Source organism: Chiloscyllium plagiosum, unplaced genomic scaffold (genome assembly GCF_037043375.1).
Source record: "Chiloscyllium plagiosum isolate Xiang-an unplaced genomic scaffold, Cpla_swu_hap1 HiC_scaffold_47, whole genome shotgun sequence".
NCBI classification, from domain to species: Eukaryota; Metazoa; Chordata; class Chondrichthyes; order Orectolobiformes; family Hemiscylliidae; genus Chiloscyllium; species Chiloscyllium plagiosum.
In genome coordinates, this window is record NW_028270185.1 from 11,752,877 (window position 1) to 11,774,201 (window position 21,325).

Here is a 21,325-nt window from a genome sequence, read left to right on the forward strand (position 1 = left end):
AAATGGGGGCCAGAGAGGAGGGAGAGTGATGTTTTTGATAAGGATAGCATTACTGCTGTACTTAAAGAGGATATTCCTGGGAATACATCTAGGGAAGTTAGGGTGGAACTGAGAAATAAGAAAGGATGATCACCTTACTGGGATTGTACTGCAGACCCCCTAATAGTCAGCGGGAAATTGAGAAACCAATTTTTTTAAGGAGATGTCTGTTATCTGTAAGAATAATAGGGAGGTTATGGTAGGGGATTATAGGACAAGCCAAACAGAGAACAGCCAGGGAATTCCTAGAGGCATGGTGCTCATCCACAGATTCTATCAACAAACACATTGAACTGGACCCAATATACCGGCCACTGCAGCGGACAGCTGGAACTGACAACCGGAAGCGGCAGAGACAAACCACTACAAATGCTGGAGGAAACATCACAGAAGGGCTTCACAGGAGGCTCCCAAGCACTGAGGATGTCACCTAGACAGGGGACGAAACGTCTGCAACACAAATTCCCAGCTCGGCGAACAGAACCACAACAACGAGCACCCGAGCTACATATCTTCTCACAATCAGTGTGGAAAAGGACATGGAAGATATAGAATGTGGGGAAATAGATGGTGACATCTTGAAAAATGTTCATATTACAGAGAGGAAGCGCTGGATGTCTTGAAACGCATACAGGTGGATAAATCCCCAGGATCTGATCAGGCGTACCCTAAAACTCAATGGGAAACTAGAGAAGTGATTGCTGGGCCTCTTGCTGAGATATTTGTATCATCGATTGTCACAGGTGAGGTGCTGGAAGACTGGAGGCTGGCTAACGTGGTGCACTGTTGAAGAAGGGTGGTAAGGACAAGTCAGGGAACTATAGGCCAGTGAGCCTGATGGTGGTGGGCAAGTTGTTAGAGGGAATTCTGAGGGACAGGATGCACATGTATTTGGAAAGGCAAGGACTGATTAGGGATAGTCATCATGGCTTTGTGTGTGGGAAATCATGTCTCACAAACTTGATTGAGTTTTTTGAAGAAGTAACAAAGAGGATTGATGAGGGCAGAGGGTGGACATGACTTCAGTAAGTTATTTGACAAGGTTCCCCATGAAAGACTGGTTAGCAAGGTTAGATCTCATGGAATACAGGGAGAACTAACCATTTGTATACAGAACTGGCTCAAAGGTAGAAGACAGAGGGTGGTGGTGGAGGGTTATTTTTCAGACTGGAGGCCTGTGACCAATGGACTGCCACAAGGATCGGTGCTGGGTCCACTATTGTTTGTCATTTATATAAATGATTTGGATGTGAGCATAAGAGGTACAGTTAGTAAGTTTGCTGATGACACCAAAATTGGAGGTGTAGTGAACAGCAAAGGTTACCTCAGTTGACAACAGGATCTTGATCAGATGGGCCAATGGGCTAAGGAGTGGCAGATGGAGTTTAATTCAGATAAATGTGAGGTGCTGCATTTTGGGAAAGCAAATCTTAGCAGGACTTATACACTTAATGGTAAGGTCCTAGGGAACGTTGCTGAACAAAGAGACCTTGGAGTGCAGGTTCATAGCTCCTTGAAAATGGAGTCGCAGGTAGATAGGATAGTGAAGGAGGCATTTGGTATGCTTTCCTTTATTGGTCAGATTATTGAGTACAGGAGTTGGGAGGTCATGTTGCGGCTGTGCAGGACATTGGTTAGGCCACTGTTGGAATATTGCGTGCAATTCTGGTCTCCTTCCTATCGGAAAGATGTTGTGAAACTTGAAAGGGTTCAGAAAAGATTTACAAGGATGTTGCCAGGGTTGGAGGATTTGAGCTATAGGGAGAAGCTGAATAGGCTGGGGCTGTTTTCCCTGGAGTGTCGGAGGCTGAGGGGTGACCTTATAGAGGTTTATAAAATCATAGGGTAAATAGCTAAGGTTTTTTCCCTGGGGTGGGGAGAGTCTAGAACTAGAAGGCATAGGTTTCGAGTGAGAGGGGAAAAGATATGAAAGAGACCTAAGGGGCAACCTTTTCACACAGAGGGTGGTGCGAATGTGGAATGAGCTGCCAGAGAAAGTGGTGGAGGCTGGTACAATTACAACATTTAAAAGGCATCTGGATGGGTATATGAATAGGAAGGGTTTGGAGGGATATGGGCCAGGTGCTGGCTAGTGGGACTAGATTGGGTTGGAATATCTGGTCGACATGGATGGGTTGGACCAAAGGGTCTGTTTCCATGCTGTACATCTCTATGACCCATTGCACCGCTCCATTTCCCTCCTTTCAACTGATCCCCTGCCTCAAACATACTCAGTTTGCTAATGTAGTGTGTTAGGGAATCTTGGGATGCAATGGCAGTGGCCCTGTCTCTAAACCAGGACGCCTGGGTTCAAGTTCCACGTCCTCCAGAAGTGTACATTAACATCTCTAAACAGGGTTAATTAGGAAAAGAAAACGCACAAACGTGTTGCAGGGTCTGATCTCACTATGATACGCACAGAGAGGGGACCTTGCTCTGTGAAATTTGATCGCTCAGTTAAAGGTATCGTACCTTGATGAATTTGGTAAATCTGTAGACTTCACTTGGGATACAATGAGGTACTGCACTGTAATACAATAACAGATTTTCATTGAATCACATCCCAAAGAATACGGTGTTGATGTTAAGTAGCTCTTTCATTCAAAGCCAATAGAAGATGGTGATTGAGTTATTTAATTCATTCGGATGATGGCTGCCCTGAACTTCAAACATATTACCCAGTTTTTCCTACACGTTTACTGAGAGGTTTGGATCATAGTCCCTCCAACTCCTGAAGGCTGACCCATCCTTCACTCAGATACTGGCTGCAGACTATCCCAATTGCATCAGCCTGCATTCACACCCCACAATAAGCCAGCGATAATCTATCAATCCAATTTCAAATAACCGAGACTTGCCAGGGAAGAGGGACTCCTCACTGCTCTACCCGACAAACAGAATAGGGTGGGGATTTTTGTTCAGAGTTGGGGGATGAAGCACCCTCATGCATGCCCAACGCAATCATCTCTGCACGTTCTGTGCAAAGGGTCGTGCGAGTCGAAACGTTGAACTCTGATTTCTTTCCGCAGATGCTGAGCTTTTCCGGCAATTTCTATTTTGGTCTCTGATTTACAGCATCCGCAGTTCTTTCAGGTTTTGACCCCCACAAGCAAATTCTTTACCGACAGAAAAAGTCACCAGAGGTGGGAAATATTTTTCAATCAACTAACCACTACTTTTATTTCGGTGCTGAAAGTTGGACACAAGTAAATATCGAAGAGTGAGCACCGTTTGAGCTCTTTGCACAAATATTTTTTTTAAATGGATTATATTAGTGAAAAATAAACACCGAATCAACAATGGGGCACTCAGTTCAGAAATGCCCCCTCATGTTGGCATCAGTAGCTGGTACGTGACCTCGGAGTGAGCACTTACTTTGAAAACTTGTTTTTTCAAATGCAACCGGAATAAAGCATTAACAGATATTTATCCACAGTTCTAACAAGTTCACACATGTCCTGCTTCAGAATTAGTTCATAAATTAACCTCCACATATATACTGAAACTGGAATCAGAATTTCAGATGAATGAATAAATTCTTTATTTCTAAAATCTGTTATGCTCCCCGCCCCCCCCCACCCAGCCTTAAATGAACAGAGGCTGCCCTTTGACAAATAGCTGCAATTTAAACGTTATTAGTAATTTAATGTACCAAATATTCCACGCTGGAATACAGTGATTACAAAGTTATCATACTTAAATACAGATATGTTTCAGAACAAATACAGTACAGCACATTAACCTGGACTCCAAATTCACTTGTCTTCAACAGGATTATATTAATACAAAATCAGGAAGTTGATTATTACAGTCCATGGTCTCACTCTGTCTTTTTCAGTGAAACGTTAAACTTATGACAATACAAAGATGTTCACTTAATCATTTTTCTTCTCTTCCTCCGGTTTCGCCATTAGAGCTTCAGGGGAACTATTTTCTTTTGACGCCTTCACAGAGTCCTCTCCACTTGTCCCGAATTCATTCATTCGAGTAGGATCCACTCGATAGATCCAGCGTTGGTACAAGTAGATAAAAAACACAACATCTAATTTGGGGGAAAAAAAACAAGGGGAGTCATCTCAGACAAGTGTAGACTGATCCATTCTACGGACACGTTAAGTCAAGGTCAGCCTGCTCTCGCATTCAAGAGTCTATAGTGCTATTCAAAAACATTGTGCCATTTATAATTTATAATATTCAAAAACGAGACTCCCTCAGGGTCCAGACTTAAGAAACCTCAACACAGGTTATCCAATCATTCTCAGATGAACACTGGTGGGAAATGGATGGGTGTTGCTGGGTTTTCCACATTATACCTGTTACTGCACTACAAAAGGACATCAGGGGCTGGGTTAAGAAATTGCAGGTCTTTTGTTTGTGGATGACATCAGACTGCTGCATGCAGGTGACCCCAAAGCACTTTTCACAGCATTTGCAAACCAAACATCAACGGTATTTAGGAAGGTGATTCAGAGTTTGGGAGAAACTTTTGAATCCCAAAAAATGTGAGCGCACACGAGGGGGGGGGGGAAGCAGAGGCGCCTCAAGTAGGGGTTTCAACGGGCCAACTGAAGCTCTGCCATCAGTGAAAGGATGCAGAGATCTGAAAAGCTGAAGAGTTGCAGGAAGATCAGAGTGTCTTGCAGCGTGGAAAGAGGCCAGTCGGCCCATTGAGCCCACGCTGACCCTCCGAAGAACATCCCACCCAGACCCACTCAAAAACCCATAACCCCACATTTCCCATGGCTAATGCACTTAGCTTGCACATCACTGATCACTATATGCACCCTAACCTGCACATAGAGTCATAGAGATGTACAGCATGGAAAGAGACCCTTCGGTTCAACCTGTCCATACTGACCAGATATCCCAACCCAATCTAGTCCCACCTGCCAGCACCCGGCCCATATCCCTCCAAATCCTTCCTTTCATATACCCATCCAAATGCCTCTTAAATGTTGCAATTGTACCAGCCTCCACCACTTCCTCTGGCAGCTCATTCTTTGGACTGTGGGAGGAAACCCACGCAGACACGGGGCGAATATACAAACTCCACACAGACAGTTGCTCAAGGCTGGAATGGAAACCGGGTCCCTGGCACCGTGAAGCAGCAGTGCTAATCACTGAGCCACCGTGCTGCCCAGTTCAGTCAGAATTTTGTGACCGCTGGGATTCAACAGCAGAGTAGGGACGGTCCTGCCATTACTATTGAGGGGCTGATTGGAAGCTGGTCAGGATGGTGCTTGAGATGGTTTGTCAAAGGGAGGAACTGGTGAGTTCTCTTTCCATTCCATGATCACTTAGTTTCCGAAGAATGCGAGGCACAGTAAAACCCAATGGAGTTGATCTCGAACCAACTAGTGCACTTCAGCTTGCACCCTTCCAATTGGTGAGATCGCTACAGGACTTGAGTTCTTGTAGGAGATGGGTATTGCTGGCTTTCACTTATTGCCCATCCCTACTTCCATTCGACAGGAGGTGTGAGGCACTGCAGCACATAGTGAAGATCTTCCTATGGGACTAGATACTGTTTCAGGAAAAAATGTAGGAATGGCCTTTGTAGATATCTTCCCAAATCAAGATAGCAAGAGAGATGGCGGGGAACTTGCAGGTGTTATTTTCAGTTTTGATCAAGGGATACTGACAAGGAGCATTTATTCCCCTTGGGAAGGTAGGTGAGGGTACACACTGTAAGGGAGATGACAGCAAGGAGGCATCTCTCTCCTGCCTGATGCTAAGCTCTTATTTATGAATCAGGTGCTGGACCCAGCCAAGGAAGCGCATCATGTTTTTATTTCTGTTGTGGAGATGGTGGAGAGGCGTTGAGACATAAGGAGGTGAGTTAATTGTTCAGAACATCCAGCCTTGAACCAACTCTCACAGCCACAGCTTTTACGACGAGTTAAGTTTGTGGTCAATGGTAACTGTGGAGTATTCGGTGCTGGGAAGGCCATTAAATATCTTGGGGAGATGCGGAGGAATGCAACAGGGATTGGAGAAGGCGACTGCTTCATTAGGAGAATGGGGTGAAAATGGAGGATAAGTTCGGGATATCGGTTTGCTCACTGAGCTGAAAGGCTCATTTTCAGACGTTTCGTCACCATACTTGGTAACATCTTCAGTGAGCCTCTGGATGAAGCACTCATGTTTCCTGCTTTCTATTTATAGAATTTCTACAAATAGAAAGCAGGAAACATCAGCAGTGCTTTGTCCGGAAGCTCACTGAAGCGGTTTATCTAGTATAGTGATGAAACGTCTGAAAATGAACCTTCCAGCTCAGCGAGCAAACCTACATCCAGAACCTCAATCTTCTCAAAACATGGGGGATGCGTTCTGGTCTGAAAACAACAAGTGCTGGAGATCACAGCGGGTCAGGCAGCATCCATGGAGAGACAGCAAGCGAGCCTTGCAAGCTCTGATGAAGAGTCATCTAGACTCGAAAGGTTAGCTTGCTCTCTCTCCACGGATGCTGCCTGACCCGCTGTGGTCTCCAGCATTTGTTGTTTTCATACCAGATTCCAGCATCTGTTGTAATTTGCTCCCACGATACGTTCTGCTCATCCTGTAAGAGGATGGATATTACTAAGCCAGAGAAGGTTCAGAAAGGATTTACCAGGATGTTGCCAGGAATTGAGATATAAGGAGAGGCTGGATAGGCTGGGACTTTTTACTGGAGCATAGAAGGTTGAGGGATGACCTTATAGAGGTTCATAAAATCATGAGGGGGACAGACAGGTTTAACAGCAGGTGCCTTTTCCCTAGGGTAGGCAATTTCAAGACTAGGAGCATATTTTTAAGGTGAGAGGAGAAGGATGTTTAAAAGAATGGAGACAATGTTTTTTCTTTAAACGTACAGAGTGGTGTGTGTGTGTAGAATGAACCTCCAGAGGAAGTGGTGGATGCAGGTACAGTCACAACATTTAAAAACATTTGGATAAGTACATGAATAAGAAATGTTTGGTGGGATATGGACCAAGCGCAGGCAGGTAGGACTATGGGATTATGTTCAGTCTGGACTGTTTGGGCCAAAGGGTCTGTTTCCGTGCTGTATGACTCTAACTGAATAGTTCAAGGAGCTCACCAGTAGTTAAGTCTCCATGGTGGATGGAGCAGTAAATGAGGAGGAATTGGAAATTAGAGAAGAACCTCAAACAGGATACAGAGCTGGAAGGAGTTATATTCCACAAAGGCTTCCTTACATCACATCCTGTCATGTGATCTGCCCTTATAATTCTTAACAAGGTTTCGAAATGTTCATCGTGCAATTTCCGAAGCCAAGTGTTCCACATTATTCTGAAGTTCAAAAACCCAGAAGCAGAAAGGATTTGTTGCACTTTCTCTCATAAACCCGAAGCCTGAATCAACAACAAGAACGACTTCAGTTTAAAGGAGACAATTATATCTCCCTTCTTCAACACGCCAAGCTCAGACAGTTGCTTGTCAGTAGTCTGAATCCTGGAATCAATAATTATAGTCATATGAACACACACATTAGGGGATGATGTAGGTCCCTTGAGCCCGCTCCGTCATTTAATGATGATGTGGAGTTGCCGGGGTTAGATGTGGGGGGGGGGGGGGGGGGTGGACAAACTCACATGACACCAGGTTATAGTCCTACAGGTTTATTTGAAACCGCTTTCGGAGCGCTGCTCCTTCGTTAGGTGAAGTGCACACTTCAGAAAATCCCTAAAGTAACCTCTCCCCCCCCCCCCCCCCCCGCTGGTTTATAAAGCGAGTAAGGCAAAAGATGGGAAATTATAGGCTGATTAGCCTGACCTCAGTTGTTGATAAGATTTTGGAGTCCATTGTGAAGGATGAGATTTCTGAATATTTGGAAGTGTATGGTAAATAGGGTAAAGTCAGCATGGTTTCATCAAGGGGACGTCATGCCTGACAAATCTGTTAGAAATCTTTGAGGAAGTAACGAGCAAGAGAGACCAAGGAGAGCCAATGGATGTTATCTATCTGGACTTGCAGGAAGACTTTGATGTGGTGCTGCACAGGAGGCTGCTGAGTAAGATAAGGCCCATGGTGTTAGAAGCTAGGTACTAGTATGGATAGAAGATTGGGTGTCTGGTAGAAGGCAGAGTGTGGGGATTAAAAAAAGGTCCTTCTCAGGGTGGAAGCCAGTGTCTTGTGGCGTTCCGCAAGGGTCAGTGCTGGGACCACAACTTTTCACTTTATACATTAATGATCTGGATGAGGGCATTCTGGCTAAGTTTGCTGACAATACAAAGATAGGTAGAGGGACTGGTAGCATTGAGGAGGTGGGGAGGCTGCAGAAGGATTTGGACAGGTTAGGGGAGTGGGCAAAGAAATGGCAGATTGAATACAATGTGGGAAAGTGTGAGGTTGTACACTTTGGTAGGAAGAATAGAGGCGAGGACTATTTTCTAAATGGGGAGAAAATTCAGAAATCTGAAGTGCAAAGAGACCTGGGAGTCCTAGATCAGGTTTAGCTTAAGGGAAACTTGCAGGTTGAGTCAGTAGTCAGGAAGACAAATACAATGTTGGCATTCATCTGAAGAGGACTTGAGTATAAAAGCAGGGATGTGTTTCTAAGGCTGGTCAGACCACTTTTAGAGTATTGAGAGCAATTTTGGACCCCATACCTCAGGGATATACTGGTCCTGGAGCGGGTCCACAGGAGGTTCACGAGAACGGACCCAGGAATGTTTGAGGACTCTGGGTCTATACTCAATGGAGTTTAGAAGAATAAGGGGTGGATCTAATTGAAACATACAGAATACTGAATGGCGCTGGTAGACGTTGCGAAGCTGTTTCCATTGGATGTAGGTTTGCTCACTGAGCTGGAAGGTTCATTTCCCGACGTTTCGTCAATCTACTTGGTAACATCTTCAGTGGGCCTCAGGTGAAACACCGCTGAAAATTCCTGCTTTCTATTTAAATGTTTGGCTTTCTTTGGGTTGGTGATGTCATTTCCTGTGGTAAAGTCACTTCCGGTTCCTTTTCTCAGGGGGTGGTAGATGGGGTCTAACTCGATGTGTTTGTTGATTGCGTTCTGAATGGAATGCCATGCTTCTAGGAATTCTCGTGTGTGTCTCTGTTTGGCTTGTCCTAGGATAGATGTGTTGTCCCAGTCAAAATGGTGTCCTTCCACATTCATTTGTAAGGATACTAGAGAGAAAGGGTCATGTCTTTTGTGGCTAGTTGGTGTCCATGTATCCTGGTGGCTAGTTTTCTGCAGGAATTTTCAGCGGTGTTTCGTCTGAGGCTCACTGAAGATGTTACCTAGTAGGGTGACAAAACGTCTGGAAATGAACCTTCCAGCTCAGCGAGCAAACCTACATCCAGAACTTCAACCTGAACTACAAATCTTCTCAAAACTCGCTAAGATGCTTCCATTGTTAGGAGAGACTAGGACTCGAGGGCACAGCCTTAGAGTAAAGGGAAAGTCCTCTAGAACGGAGATAAGGAGGAACTTCTTCAGGCAGACATTGGTGAATCTATGGAATTCATTGCCACAGGAGGCTGTGGAGGCGAGGTCATTGAGTATGTTAAGACAGAGATAGGTAGGTTCTTGATTGTCAAAGGGATCAAAGGTTACGGGGAGAAGGTGGGAGAATGGGATTGAAGAACTTATCAGCCTCAAGTGAATGGCAGAGCAGACTGGATGAACCGAGTGGCCCAATTCCTGCTCCTGTGTCTTATGGTCCAACAGAAATGTCGCCAGCCAAGTTAAAGGTGCACACTGAGAATACCCATCTTCATTGTCCATAACTGAGGGATGTAAAAGAGTCATCTAATCAGTGGATAAATTTATTGAAATGATGCAATCACTTACCATCTCTCAAACATCCTATTCTGTACATCATTGGCATTTTGATAACAAATGCAAAGAGATCATCAATAAAGGTATTTAGTGCTTTGTAGGTAAGCATCCTCCACGGGAGATGAGCTACTGACTTTAGCTTATAATTAATGAAAAGCTGTGGTGTCATTGTTATAAATCCTGGAAGGAGGAAACAAAATAGCCACTTATAATCTTCAGACACACAACAGGCCATTCATCCCATCATGCTCATACTGGCTCTTTGATAGAGCTAACTGACTTAGAATAAAGAAACAGCCAACTTTGTTCAGATTGATCAAACTGATCTGCAATCTAATTCCATAGCTTGGCACATAGCCCTGAACATCGCTGAATAACAAAAATCTCTCCGACAATTCATCGGACATTAAAAGCTCTTCAAGGAAGTGGGTCCCAAACTTTGCAAATCTCATTCCAACTCTGAAAGGCCTGGTATTATATTTAAAGACCATGTAGAATTTGAATACACTGGAAATTAAAACTTCAAGGGTTGCTACAGGAATATAATTTCGTAACACTTGCGTCCCTCCTCCCATGCAGCTTCCAATGTAAAAGTATTAACTTCAGGCCACTGCAATTAACAATTATCAGCACTCAATGTGCTCATCTCACACCTGCTGGATTTGAACCCAGCCTGAATAATCTGGATTTAGGACATTGAAACATTGAAGGTGGATTAGTGAAGCGATGTTGTGCATGTTCAGCAAATGATCATTAATCTGGTGGATAAATCTGCATTACCTGAGCATACTAATACTTGACACTGCAGGTTTATCAAGGGGGAATAAATATAATCAGGAATTCAGTGATAGCCCCAGGATTATAAATCCCACATTTGCCACTAAATTGTATTAAGTATCTATGCTAATGCTAAGAAGCGATGAATCATTTTGCACCCAAATAGTATGTTAATTGTTAACCGGTGTGTGGCACGAACATTTCCTTCTTCTCAGCTTTCCCCACCCCCACTGACTTCTGTATTCAAATAGATCATTCTCCTGGATATCTGCCAGCTCCAGCATGATGCATGCACCAAACATCTTCCTCAGCCTTCCTTTTAAGAGCTTTCGTTGGAAATATCCTCCCTGCAACATCCTAGACCATTCTTCAGTCACCTTGAACACACCCTCCTTGGACACGAGATTAGAGTAGATTCGCTACAGTGTGGAAACAGGCTTTTCGGCCCAACCAGTCCACACCGACCCTCCGGCGAGTAACCCACCCAGACCCATTTCCCTCTGACTAATGCACCTAGCACTATGGGCAATTTAGCATGGCCAATTCACCTGACCTGCACATCTTTGGACTGTGGGAGGAAACCGGAGCACCCGGAGGAAACCCACGCAGACATGGGGAGAATGTGCAAACTCCACACAGACAGTCGCTCAAGGCTGGAATCGAACCTGGGACCCTGGCGCTGTGAGGCAGCTGTGCTAACCACCGAGCCACTGTGCTGCCCATCACCGATGTGACCTCATCTCTCAGGATGCTGACTCAAACCAGTTTCACCATTCTGTTCTGTTGCACGGTCATGGAGTTGACATGTTAACTGTGCTCCCGACTGTAAATTAACTACCTGGACTCATTAACAGGAATTAAATAAACAGGAAGCCAGTCTCGAAAAGGACTGACTGGGCCTCACTTGACCGATTCTACTCGTGTTCCTCCCGAGGAGCTTTCTGAATCTTTCTGAGGACCTTGGTTATGTTTGAGTCTTGTATTCAAGCTAAACAATAATCCTAGACCAGGTGAAATCAGTGACTTAGCTCTGTCAACTGTGTCCTATACTCCCCACTCCCTTCTTTTGCCAAGACTCAACATTAAATCTTGCAAAGTAATCAGTTAATTGGAACATTTGTACAGGATTCAGCATTAGATTTCAATTGCAGAATCAACTCACCAGTTAAAGTCAGTAACTTGAGTCCATGGTAAACCAGAGAGCCTTTTTTGTTATAGTATGGCATTTCATAGAAAGTTTTGCAAGTGGTTTGTACTCACCGAATGTCAATAAGAAGCCATACAGCATACTCAACACCCAGGAATACCAGCTTTTGTGCTCCATATACAATAAGCTATAGACAGCATAGCAACCCAACAGTGGGAACAGAATCCAAGACAAATATTTAAAAGCCATCTGAAAAAGAACAGGTATAGATCATTACCCATCCAATAACTACTTCTAAAGCAACTAAGTGCCTCTAGATTAGCTCCGCAGGCTATTAGGGAAACAATTTGATTTGGTGAGCTCAAGGACTTATGCATTTGTACTGAATCCCAAATGACAAAAGCCTTACAAACAGGAACCCAAGAAAGCCTTTCCTATTATATAAAATAAATCTCATCATTCAGATTGCATCTTTTTTTTATTGAAAAGACTGTACTGCCGAACTTCCTTCTGGATGGCATCATCACGAAATATTCATGATAACGAACTGAAAGTTTGTGCTGTTTGTTAAAATGAGTTCCTAATCACTTTGTCGAGTCACCTCCTGGAAATAAGACTCTACCCAATTCCATTTACAACAATAAGTGGACGAGTCAAGATCAAGGAGAAGGTACAGCACACAAACAGATATGCGCCTTCACCTACTTGGCTTACGGCCCCTAAACCTATCACCATATCCTTCTTTTCCCATCTTGCTCATTTACAGACTGAACTTCCTTTGAAAAAATACCTATTCTATTCCCTCCACTGTTCAACATTTAGAGAGCCACGCTGGCTCTCTACAGACCGACTCAGACAGTCCCATTCCCTCCGCTCCATCCTCGTAGCCCCCTAAGTTTACTTCCCTCAAGTGTCCACTCAGTTTCTTTTTGAAATCATTGATCACCTTGGCTCCACCACAGACAACACGTTCCAGGGTGACTGCTATCTGCTGCATGAAATTCTTCTTCGTATTTCTTTCTGTCCCCGCTCCCCACCTTCCACCTCCAAACTCACCCCCCCCCCCCCCCCAATAACCCCACCTCCACGAAACCTTAAATCTAGGTCATGCACTCCTTCAACCATCAGCTAATGTGTATCTATGGGCGGCACTATAGCTCAGTGGTTAGCACTGCTGCCTCACAGCACAGGGTCCCAGGTTTGATTCCAGCCTTGAGCGACTGTCTGTGAGGAGTTTGCACATTCTCCCCGTGTCTGCGTGGGTTTCCTCCGGGTGCTCCGGTTTCCTCGCACAGTCCAAAGAGGTGCAGGTTAGGTGAACTGGCCATGCTAAATTGCCCATGGTGTTAGGTGCATTAGTCAGAGCGAAATGGGTCTGGGTGAGTTACTCTTTGGAGGGTCGGTATGCACTGGTTGGGCTGAAGGGCCTGTTTCTATACTGTAGGGAATCTAACCTAATCTAAACCCTGCCATAATCATTTACACCTTTGTCAGATTATGCTTTGAACAACCTCAGCCTTTCCAGCCAGACCTTGCAGCTAAAATCCTGAAACCGTTCTGGTAAATCTCCTTTGTGCTGTTTCAAAGTCCCTCACATCCTTCTTAAAATGTGGTGACTGGGGCTGGGGCAGCACGGTGGCTCAATGGTTAACACTGCTGCCTCACAGCACCAGGGCCTCTCTGGTTCGATTCCAGCTTCGGGCGACTGTGTGGACTTGCCACAATCTCCCCGCGTCTGCATGAGTTTCCTCCCACCAAAGATTAGGTGGGTTGGTGATGCTAACGTGCACAGGGACATGCAGGGTTATGGGGGGTGGTCTGGGTGGGATGCTCTTCGGAGGTGGTGTGGATTCGATGGGCTGAATGGCCTGCTTCTACACTATAGGGATTCTATGAATACTCCAGTTGCAGCCTGACCAGGGTTTTATGCAGATTCAGTGTTACTTTCCTGCTAGAGATTCAAATGAATCACTGTAACAATGTAATGACAGTTTTGCATCATAGGTGGACAGGGTGCTAAAGACATTTGGCATTGCTTGCCTTTATTGCTCAGATGACTGAATATTAGAGTCGGGACATCACGTTACAGTTGCACCTGACTTTGGTGAGGCTTTTTTTTGCAGTAGCAGGTACATTGCTGGTCACACTGCTATAGGAAGGGTATTATTAAATTGAAGAGGGTTCAGAAAAGATGGACAAGGATGCTACCAGGACTGGAGGGTTTGAGTTATGAGGAGAAGCTGGATAGACTGGGACTTTTTCCCCCTGGAGAGTAGGAGGTTGAGGTGTGACCTTATTGAGCTTTATAAAAACATGAGGGGCATGGCTACGATGAGTAGCAAAAGTATTTTCCATAGGGTGAGGGAGGTCAAAACTGGAGGGCATATTTTCAAGGTGACAGGAGAAAGAGTTAAAAAGGGACCTGAAGGGCAATCTTTTCACACTGAGGGTGGTTCTTATGTGGAATGGACTGCCAGCGGTAATAGCAGATGCAGGTACAATTACAATATTTAAAAGACATTTGGACAGCTACATGGATAGGAATGGTTTAGAGGGATATGGAGAATCGACGTTTCGGGCATAAGCCCTTCTTCAGCCCTTCATTGAAACATTCCTGAAGAAGGGTTTATGCCCGAAACGTCGATTCTCCTGTTCCCTGGATGCTGCCTGACCTGTTGCGCTTCTCCAGCAACACATTGTCAGCTCTGAACTCCAGCATCTGCAGACCTCACTTTCTCCTCCTTAGAGGGATATGGGCCAAATACAGGCAAATGGGACCAGGTTGCTTGGCATGGATGAGTTGGACTGAAGGGTCAGTTTCTGTCCTGTATGACTCGATAACTTTATGAATCTATTACAAATCGAGTCCTCTTGCAATCAGGGAATATGAAGGCGGCCTTAATGAGATACTGTGGCTGCCCTGGGGTGCAACAGAACACCAAGGTCTTTCTTTCAATCGTCGATCACACCTGGTACATTAGGGGCACCAAACCCGGGATGAAATGCGAGGTCTACTTTAATGCTGCCACTCCTGACTCGTGCATCTTCCACTTGCCAGGCCACACAGCAGCACAGTAACACCATGGTGAGCTGGCACTGAAGATTTTCAACAGAAGCAAGCTGTTTGAGCCGGAGGATCTTAAAGACATGTCCCAAAAGTTCCCAGCTTACAGACAAAGCAAATTGTTCCACAATTTCAAGAAGCAACAGCCTTGAGATTAAACCAATGCTCCCCCACTTAATTCACACTCTGACACAGAGTCCTTGCTGCTCTAAACCAGACTTTGCTGTGGCATTTCAAGAAAGCAGAGCTTCTTCCAGGTTGACCATCAGGCTTTCAAAATATGCCATTGAGGATACTGTGGCTTTAAGAGGCGTGTTTCTCATACAGACAGAGAGACTGCAGAACAGGTGCCTAGTAGTCTATGAGAACATAAACAACTTCAGAAGCCTTGAGTGCTTTTTTTTGAAGAAAAGGTTGGAACAATAGAAGCATCCTGAATGGGTGTGGTCAAGATCCCATCCTCAGAACCAGGGATTTTGTTTTCAGCAGCGGTGGCTGTGTGGGTCAAGAAAAAGTGGAAGCTATTTTGCCCTCTCTTGATGACAGACAAAATCTGGGGATTCTCTTCCTGGGCTGCTGGAGTTGCATGCGAGACAAAATCTCTTTTTTGAATTTGCCTTTTTGCCAAGGGGTGTGTTTATGGCATGTTACTACTTTGAAACAGTTAATTAGTAATAATTACTGTATCTATTATTCTGTTAAGTTTTCCAATGAAGTTAACTTAGTCCACGTTTTTCTATCTTTTGTTGTATTTTAACTATAGTGCTCGAATAAATTGTGTTTTGTTTAATGTTGGACCCAACTGAATTGCCTCTGGAACACATTTACATTTAAAATAAGACAAAATGTGAGTCCAGGCTACGTTCTTAATATATTTGAGGGGTTTTGGGTCTGGTCCACAACAGGGCAGAGTTAGGAACAAGAAGCCAAAAATATAATGAAAATAGTTTTATTTCACAATGTAGGTTTGCTCGCTCAGCTGGAAGGTACAGCGAGCAAACCTAAACCTAGAACCTCAACCTGAGCTACAAATCTTCTCAAAAACCCACTAGTCTTATTTCACTCTGGAATTTTGTACATTTCAAAATATATTCTGTAGTCTTATGCAATAATAAACACAGCTTCATACTCACATCATCATAGTTCTTAGTTGAGGACTGTACATATGTTGATTTGTCTTTTAATGTCAAGCGAGGGAATATCCCAGCCACTTTATTATCCCGGTCAATCTGTAACAAAATTGATCATATTACCTACGATAACTTTGAAAATATATCAGTCTAAAAGAGAAAAGCTAGGTATTCTAAGAACTTTGCCCAGACTATCCCCATTCTCTGTTCGTTCCTTTTGAAGGGTGAAGCATTATAAATTTAATCTCCCTCAAAAAGCTGGTACAGGCATAATGGGCTGAGCTACCTCGTTCCACATCGTAATATCCCATGAACAAATTGTACACACGAAATAAGCAGCCATTCAGTAACCACAGTACTAAATGCAGGAGATTAGAATTAGGGAATACAATTTGATAAATCAGTGGTCTCCCATTTAAATCAAAGATGAGGAGTATTTTGAGTGTTAGGTGCCTTTGCATCTTTCTTATGGAGTCAGGTCAGGATTATTGAATACTCTTAAGGTCGAGATGGACAGATTCTTGACTGACAAGAGGATTATTGGTTCTCAGGAGTACATTGTAAAGTAAGGTTCAGGCCATAATCAGAGCTCTGAATGGCAGAGCAAATGGCTTACTCCTGCTCTTAGCTTGTACATTACAATCTGGTCCCTCTTGCAATCAGAAGAGAGCTCTAACATCAGGGATGGTTCTCTGGTTCTCTCATTTCTAAAAGAAATACCTTCTTTTGTTCCTTTAGTTCAATGCAAATTAGACAGGGCAATAATAGGAAAATAACAGCTTATTTTCTTAGAGTTCAACAATGTCATTGCACGTTTTGTGATTTGTTTAGAAATAAGATGTATTGGTCATTTGTAAACAAAAATCCTCTCTGCAGTATAACTGTACACTTCCCTTACCTTTCAGAAACAACAGTTACCGGGCGAAAAAGACCAAGCTTTATGTGAAACTAAACCAGAAATTGCTGGGAAGGCTCAGCAGGTCTGGCAGCATCCGTGGAGAGAGATCAGCTTTAAAGTTTTGGGTTCAATGACCCTTCCTCAGAACAGAGGCTCTGCGTCATACAGATGTACAGCACAGAAACAGATTCTTTGCTCCAACCCGTCCATACCGACCAGATATCCCAACCAAATCTAGCCCCACTAGCCAGCACCTGGCCCATATCTCTGTAAACCCTTCCTATTCATATACCTATCCAGATGTGTTTTTAAATGTTGCAATTGTACTGGCCTCCACCACTGGCAGCTCATTCCACAGACCTACCACACTCTGGAGTGAAAAAGTTGCTCCTTAGGTACTTTTTTATCTTTCCCCTCTCACCTGAAACCTATGCTCTCTAGTTCTGGACTCCCACACCCCAGGGAAAAGACCTTGTGTCTATTTACTCTATCCATGCCCCTCATGACTTCGTAAACCTCTATAAGGTCACCCCTCAGCCTCCGACGCTCCAGGGAAAACAGCCCCAGCCTGTTCAGTCTCTCCCTATGTGGTGTAAAATTCCAAGCAGTGGAATGTGGTGAAACGGTTAAAAATTATGTCCCAATACATGTGTGAATCTAACCGGAATGGAGGTGTTGCTTAGTCCCGTGTGAATCTTCTTATCTGTATGTAACCAGAATGGAATGTGTTTTTTAGCCTTGCTCTGCTGTTCACATGAATGTTTATATCTGGAAAAGAGTATATCAGCTGGAAAAGTCTCCAGTTCGGCGAGTCTGCTCCGGGGTTACGTTTAACCGCCGAGCGTGGGTTGTTGGCAACCGCTCTACGAGAACTGACGGCTCCCAGTTTTTGGTAACATGTAGAGTGAGTATAAGCCAGACCCGTTCTGGCGACGCTGCGGGGAATAAAATGCCCATATTCTAGCAGACTCGCCTCTTGGTCGTTTGTTCTGTGTCAGACTACTCTCCTACGAACCTGACCTTGAGAATTTTTTAAAACACCCTATAGCTCAAATCCTCCAACCCTGACAACATTCTTGTTAAATCTTTTCTGAACCCTTTCAAGTTTCACAACATCCTTCCGATATTAAGGAGACCAGAATTGCAGGCAATATTCCAACAGCGGCCTAACCAATGTCCTGTACAGCCGCAACATGACCTCCCAACTCCTGTACTCAATACTCTGACCAATAAAGGAAAACATACCAAACACCTCCTTCACTCTCCTATCTACCTGCGACTCCACTTCTAAGGGGCTATGAACCTGCACTCCAAGGTCTCTTTGTTCAGCAACACTCCCTAGGACCTTACCATTAAGTGTATAAGTCCTGCTAAGATTTGTTTTCCCAAAATGCAGCACCTTGCATCTATTTGAATTAAACTCCATCTGCCACTCCTCAGCCCACTGGCCCATCTGAGCAAGATCCCGTTGTAATCAAAGGTAACCTTCTTCACTGCCCACTTTGGCGTCATCAGCAAACTTACTAACTGTGCCTCTTATGCTCACATCCAAATCATTTATATAAAATACGAAACACAGTGCCCCCAGCACCGATCCTTGTGGCACTCCACTGGTCACAAGCCTCCAGTCTCCCCCATCACTCTCTGTCATCTACCTTTGAGTCAGTTCTGTATCCAAATGGCTAGTTCTCCCTGTACTCCCATGTGATCTAACCTTGCTCACCAGTCTCCCATGGGGAACCTTGTCAAACACCTTACGTATTCGCTTACCAGCATGCTGGGTATACCTATTGCATGATAAAACAATATTGGGTTTTGATTTAATTATTACAATCAATCTCAATCAATTAGTTTACTCCAGACCCAGACACAAGATGAAGAGAACTTCTTAACAAGTTTGGAAACCACAGGTTCAAAGTTATGTGCTCCAGCCAAGCATGCGACATTCAATACTACATAATGTCTTCAAAGCATTATGGATTCAAAATGGTATTTACCAAACAAAATAAACTTTCTCAAATGCATTTGAATGAATCAATACCAACTGCTTCTACAGTTTCTCTCGGGAGCGTCATCCACTGACTGGCCACTTGCTTTCACTGTAATATTATTCTTTCTTTGTGGGCATTGCTGGCTGGGCTATCATTTATTGCCCGCCCCTGGTTGCCCTTGAGAAGGTGGTAGTGAGCTGCCTTCTTGAACCACTGCAGTCCATCTGCTGTGAGATGATCCACAATACCCTGAGGGAGGGAATTCCAGGATTTTGACCCAGCGATAGTGAAAGAACGATATATTCCCCAAGTCAAGATGGTGAGTTATTTCCGCAAAGCACTGTACAAGCTTTCGTGCAGTAGAAGAGAATGTTCTTACCCGCACATCCATGACTTTGGTGATCTTCCAAAGATCGATCAAGAGGCCAATAAATACGCTGACCTGAACCACGAAGTTGGTTTCATTGTCCAGTATGTACAGCAACACAACACCAGACTGGAAGACACCAAAAATCACGGAGCGTACAGAGAGCCCCTCCAGGGACTGACGGCTGTTCCAGAATTGAATGTCTGTAAAAATTAGTCACACTGATCAACTGACATCGAATATTCGGTATGAAAACAGGTAATCTTGGGACAAATGTTCTATGGTGGTATTTATAAATCCACACAAAGTTCCACCTGTCTTCCCAATGCCCAGTTTGTATATACTCCCATTCCTTTCTCCCTCATGTACTCATCTAGCCTTCCCTAACGCAACGTATGCTGTTTTCCTCAACTACTCCATGTGACAGCAAGCTTTACTTTCTCTGGGTAAAAAAGCTTCTCCTGAATACTCGACTGGATATCTTGGTAACCATCTTACGCTTATGGCACCAAGATTTTCCCAAACGTGGAAACATCTGCTTGACAGTCAACACTTCAGAACTCTTTAAAAACAACTTTAAGTCACCAATCAAACTTCTTTTCCTGTTCAGTCTTTCCTGATAGGTCAAAGTAATCTGTGTACACCTTGGAGCTTTCTGACAACAATCCTTTTAAAACGATGAGGTGGAGGTGCCGGGGTTGGACTGGGGTGGACATGTTCAGAAATCACACGACACCAGGTTATGGTCCAAATGTTTATTTGAAATCACAAGCTTTCGGAGCACTGCTCCTTTGTCAGCTGTAGTGACTTCACCTGACGAAGGAACAGTGCTCCGAAAGCTTGTGATTTCAAACGAACCTGTTGGACTAAAACCTGGTGTTATGTGACTTCTGACTTTAAAATAACAAAACAACATCACAGTCGAAGCACAGCTTGGAACTGCAGCTTTATCAGAAGTTTCCAACTTTCATGATTTCTTCGCTACTCCTATTCTATCCAATGATCATGTGATCTCAAGTCCAGGAAGATTAAACATTGATCTTTGCTCTCTATTAATGAGTTTCTGTTGGGGTGGAGATGGAGACACTTCATGCTTCACAATAATCAGAATACTGATCCTGTAATGACCAACTGAGGAGATTTGTCGAACAAATATAAATAAAGTGCCGTGAAAGGTGAACATTTCTGATCATTGTTATACTGGGTGTACTGGAAAGGACCGAGTTGTCTGACTGACTCTCATACAGTGGACAAGAAGGTTGTGCAGTACTAGGAAATAAACAAGCACTTTGCAGTTATGTCTCACCATTTTTGAAAGCGAGGAATTCAAACACACTGTGCACAATTGACACAATAATAGTTACTGCTAGGAGATACGGATTGGTTTCCAACAAAGCAACCTGTCGGCAAGGAAAAGAAGAAAAACAATGGGTAGTCATATTGACAATACAGACAGCTATTTTGTAGTGAACTGTAAAGAATAATTAAGCCCAGTACACTTACCTGGTTCTCCATCCGTTTCATGTACAACCACTTATTGGATTTCCATTTTTTTATTGCAACGTGGGCAATAGTTAGCGAAATTGGATTTGTCCTGCTGATTATGGACAGGACAAATCCCTGGGCAATTTCCCACACTGCCAAGTAAATGCCAGAGTGTGGGTGTATTGGGATAGTTTTGCCAGAGACATTGCCAGCTCTGGAGCACAAGTCTTCAGTACTACCGAAATGGCTCTTTTGTCAGAATCATAGTCTTTGCAATAGTCAGTGTCTTTAGCTTCTTAAAATCATTTGGATTGAACTGGTTTTGCAGAAAATTAGCATCTGTGATGCTGGAGAACTAAGGAGGAAGCCGAGATAGATCAGTCACTTCTGACTGAAGATCGCTGCCAATAGCTTTTGTTTTGCACTGATGTTTTGAACAGATCCAGTGATCGTGAAGTCATTTAACTTGGCTTTCCACAGGCTGGATCAGATTTGAATTTATCCCACTGAGTGTGGTGGTTGTGCCACTTAATATAATTGATGGGTAACCTCAGTGTGAAGATAGAGCTTTGACTCCACAAGCACTGTGTGGTTGTCAATCCTATTAATATTGTCTGGTAGACAAGGTCTGGTTGGC

The 21,325-nt window shown here is 44.0% G+C and overlaps 1 protein-coding gene across 2 annotated transcripts in view; it reads right to left on the reverse strand.

Annotated features, from left to right (window-relative positions):
* Positions 1 to 3,658: 3,658 nt before the first annotated feature.
* The window catches only part of clptm1 (CLPTM1 regulator of GABA type A receptor forward trafficking), a 63,810-nt gene continuing 46,143 nt past the window's right edge, over positions 3,659 to 21,325 (reverse strand). For both annotated transcript variants that reach the window (XM_043680901.2, XM_043680902.2), the window contains exons 9-14: positions 20,510 to 20,603; positions 19,216 to 19,406; positions 15,951 to 16,046; positions 11,867 to 12,002; positions 9,842 to 10,009; positions 3,659 to 4,081 (exon numbers count right to left, since the gene is read on the reverse strand). In XM_043680901.2, the coding sequence (XP_043536836.1) occupies positions 3,915 to 4,081; positions 9,842 to 10,009; positions 11,867 to 12,002; positions 15,951 to 16,046; positions 19,216 to 19,406; positions 20,510 to 20,603 (852 nt within the window). In that variant the 3' untranslated portion in view covers positions 3,659 to 3,914. The remainder of the gene's footprint in view (positions 4,082 to 9,841; positions 10,010 to 11,866; positions 12,003 to 15,950; positions 16,047 to 19,215; positions 19,407 to 20,509; positions 20,604 to 21,325) is intronic.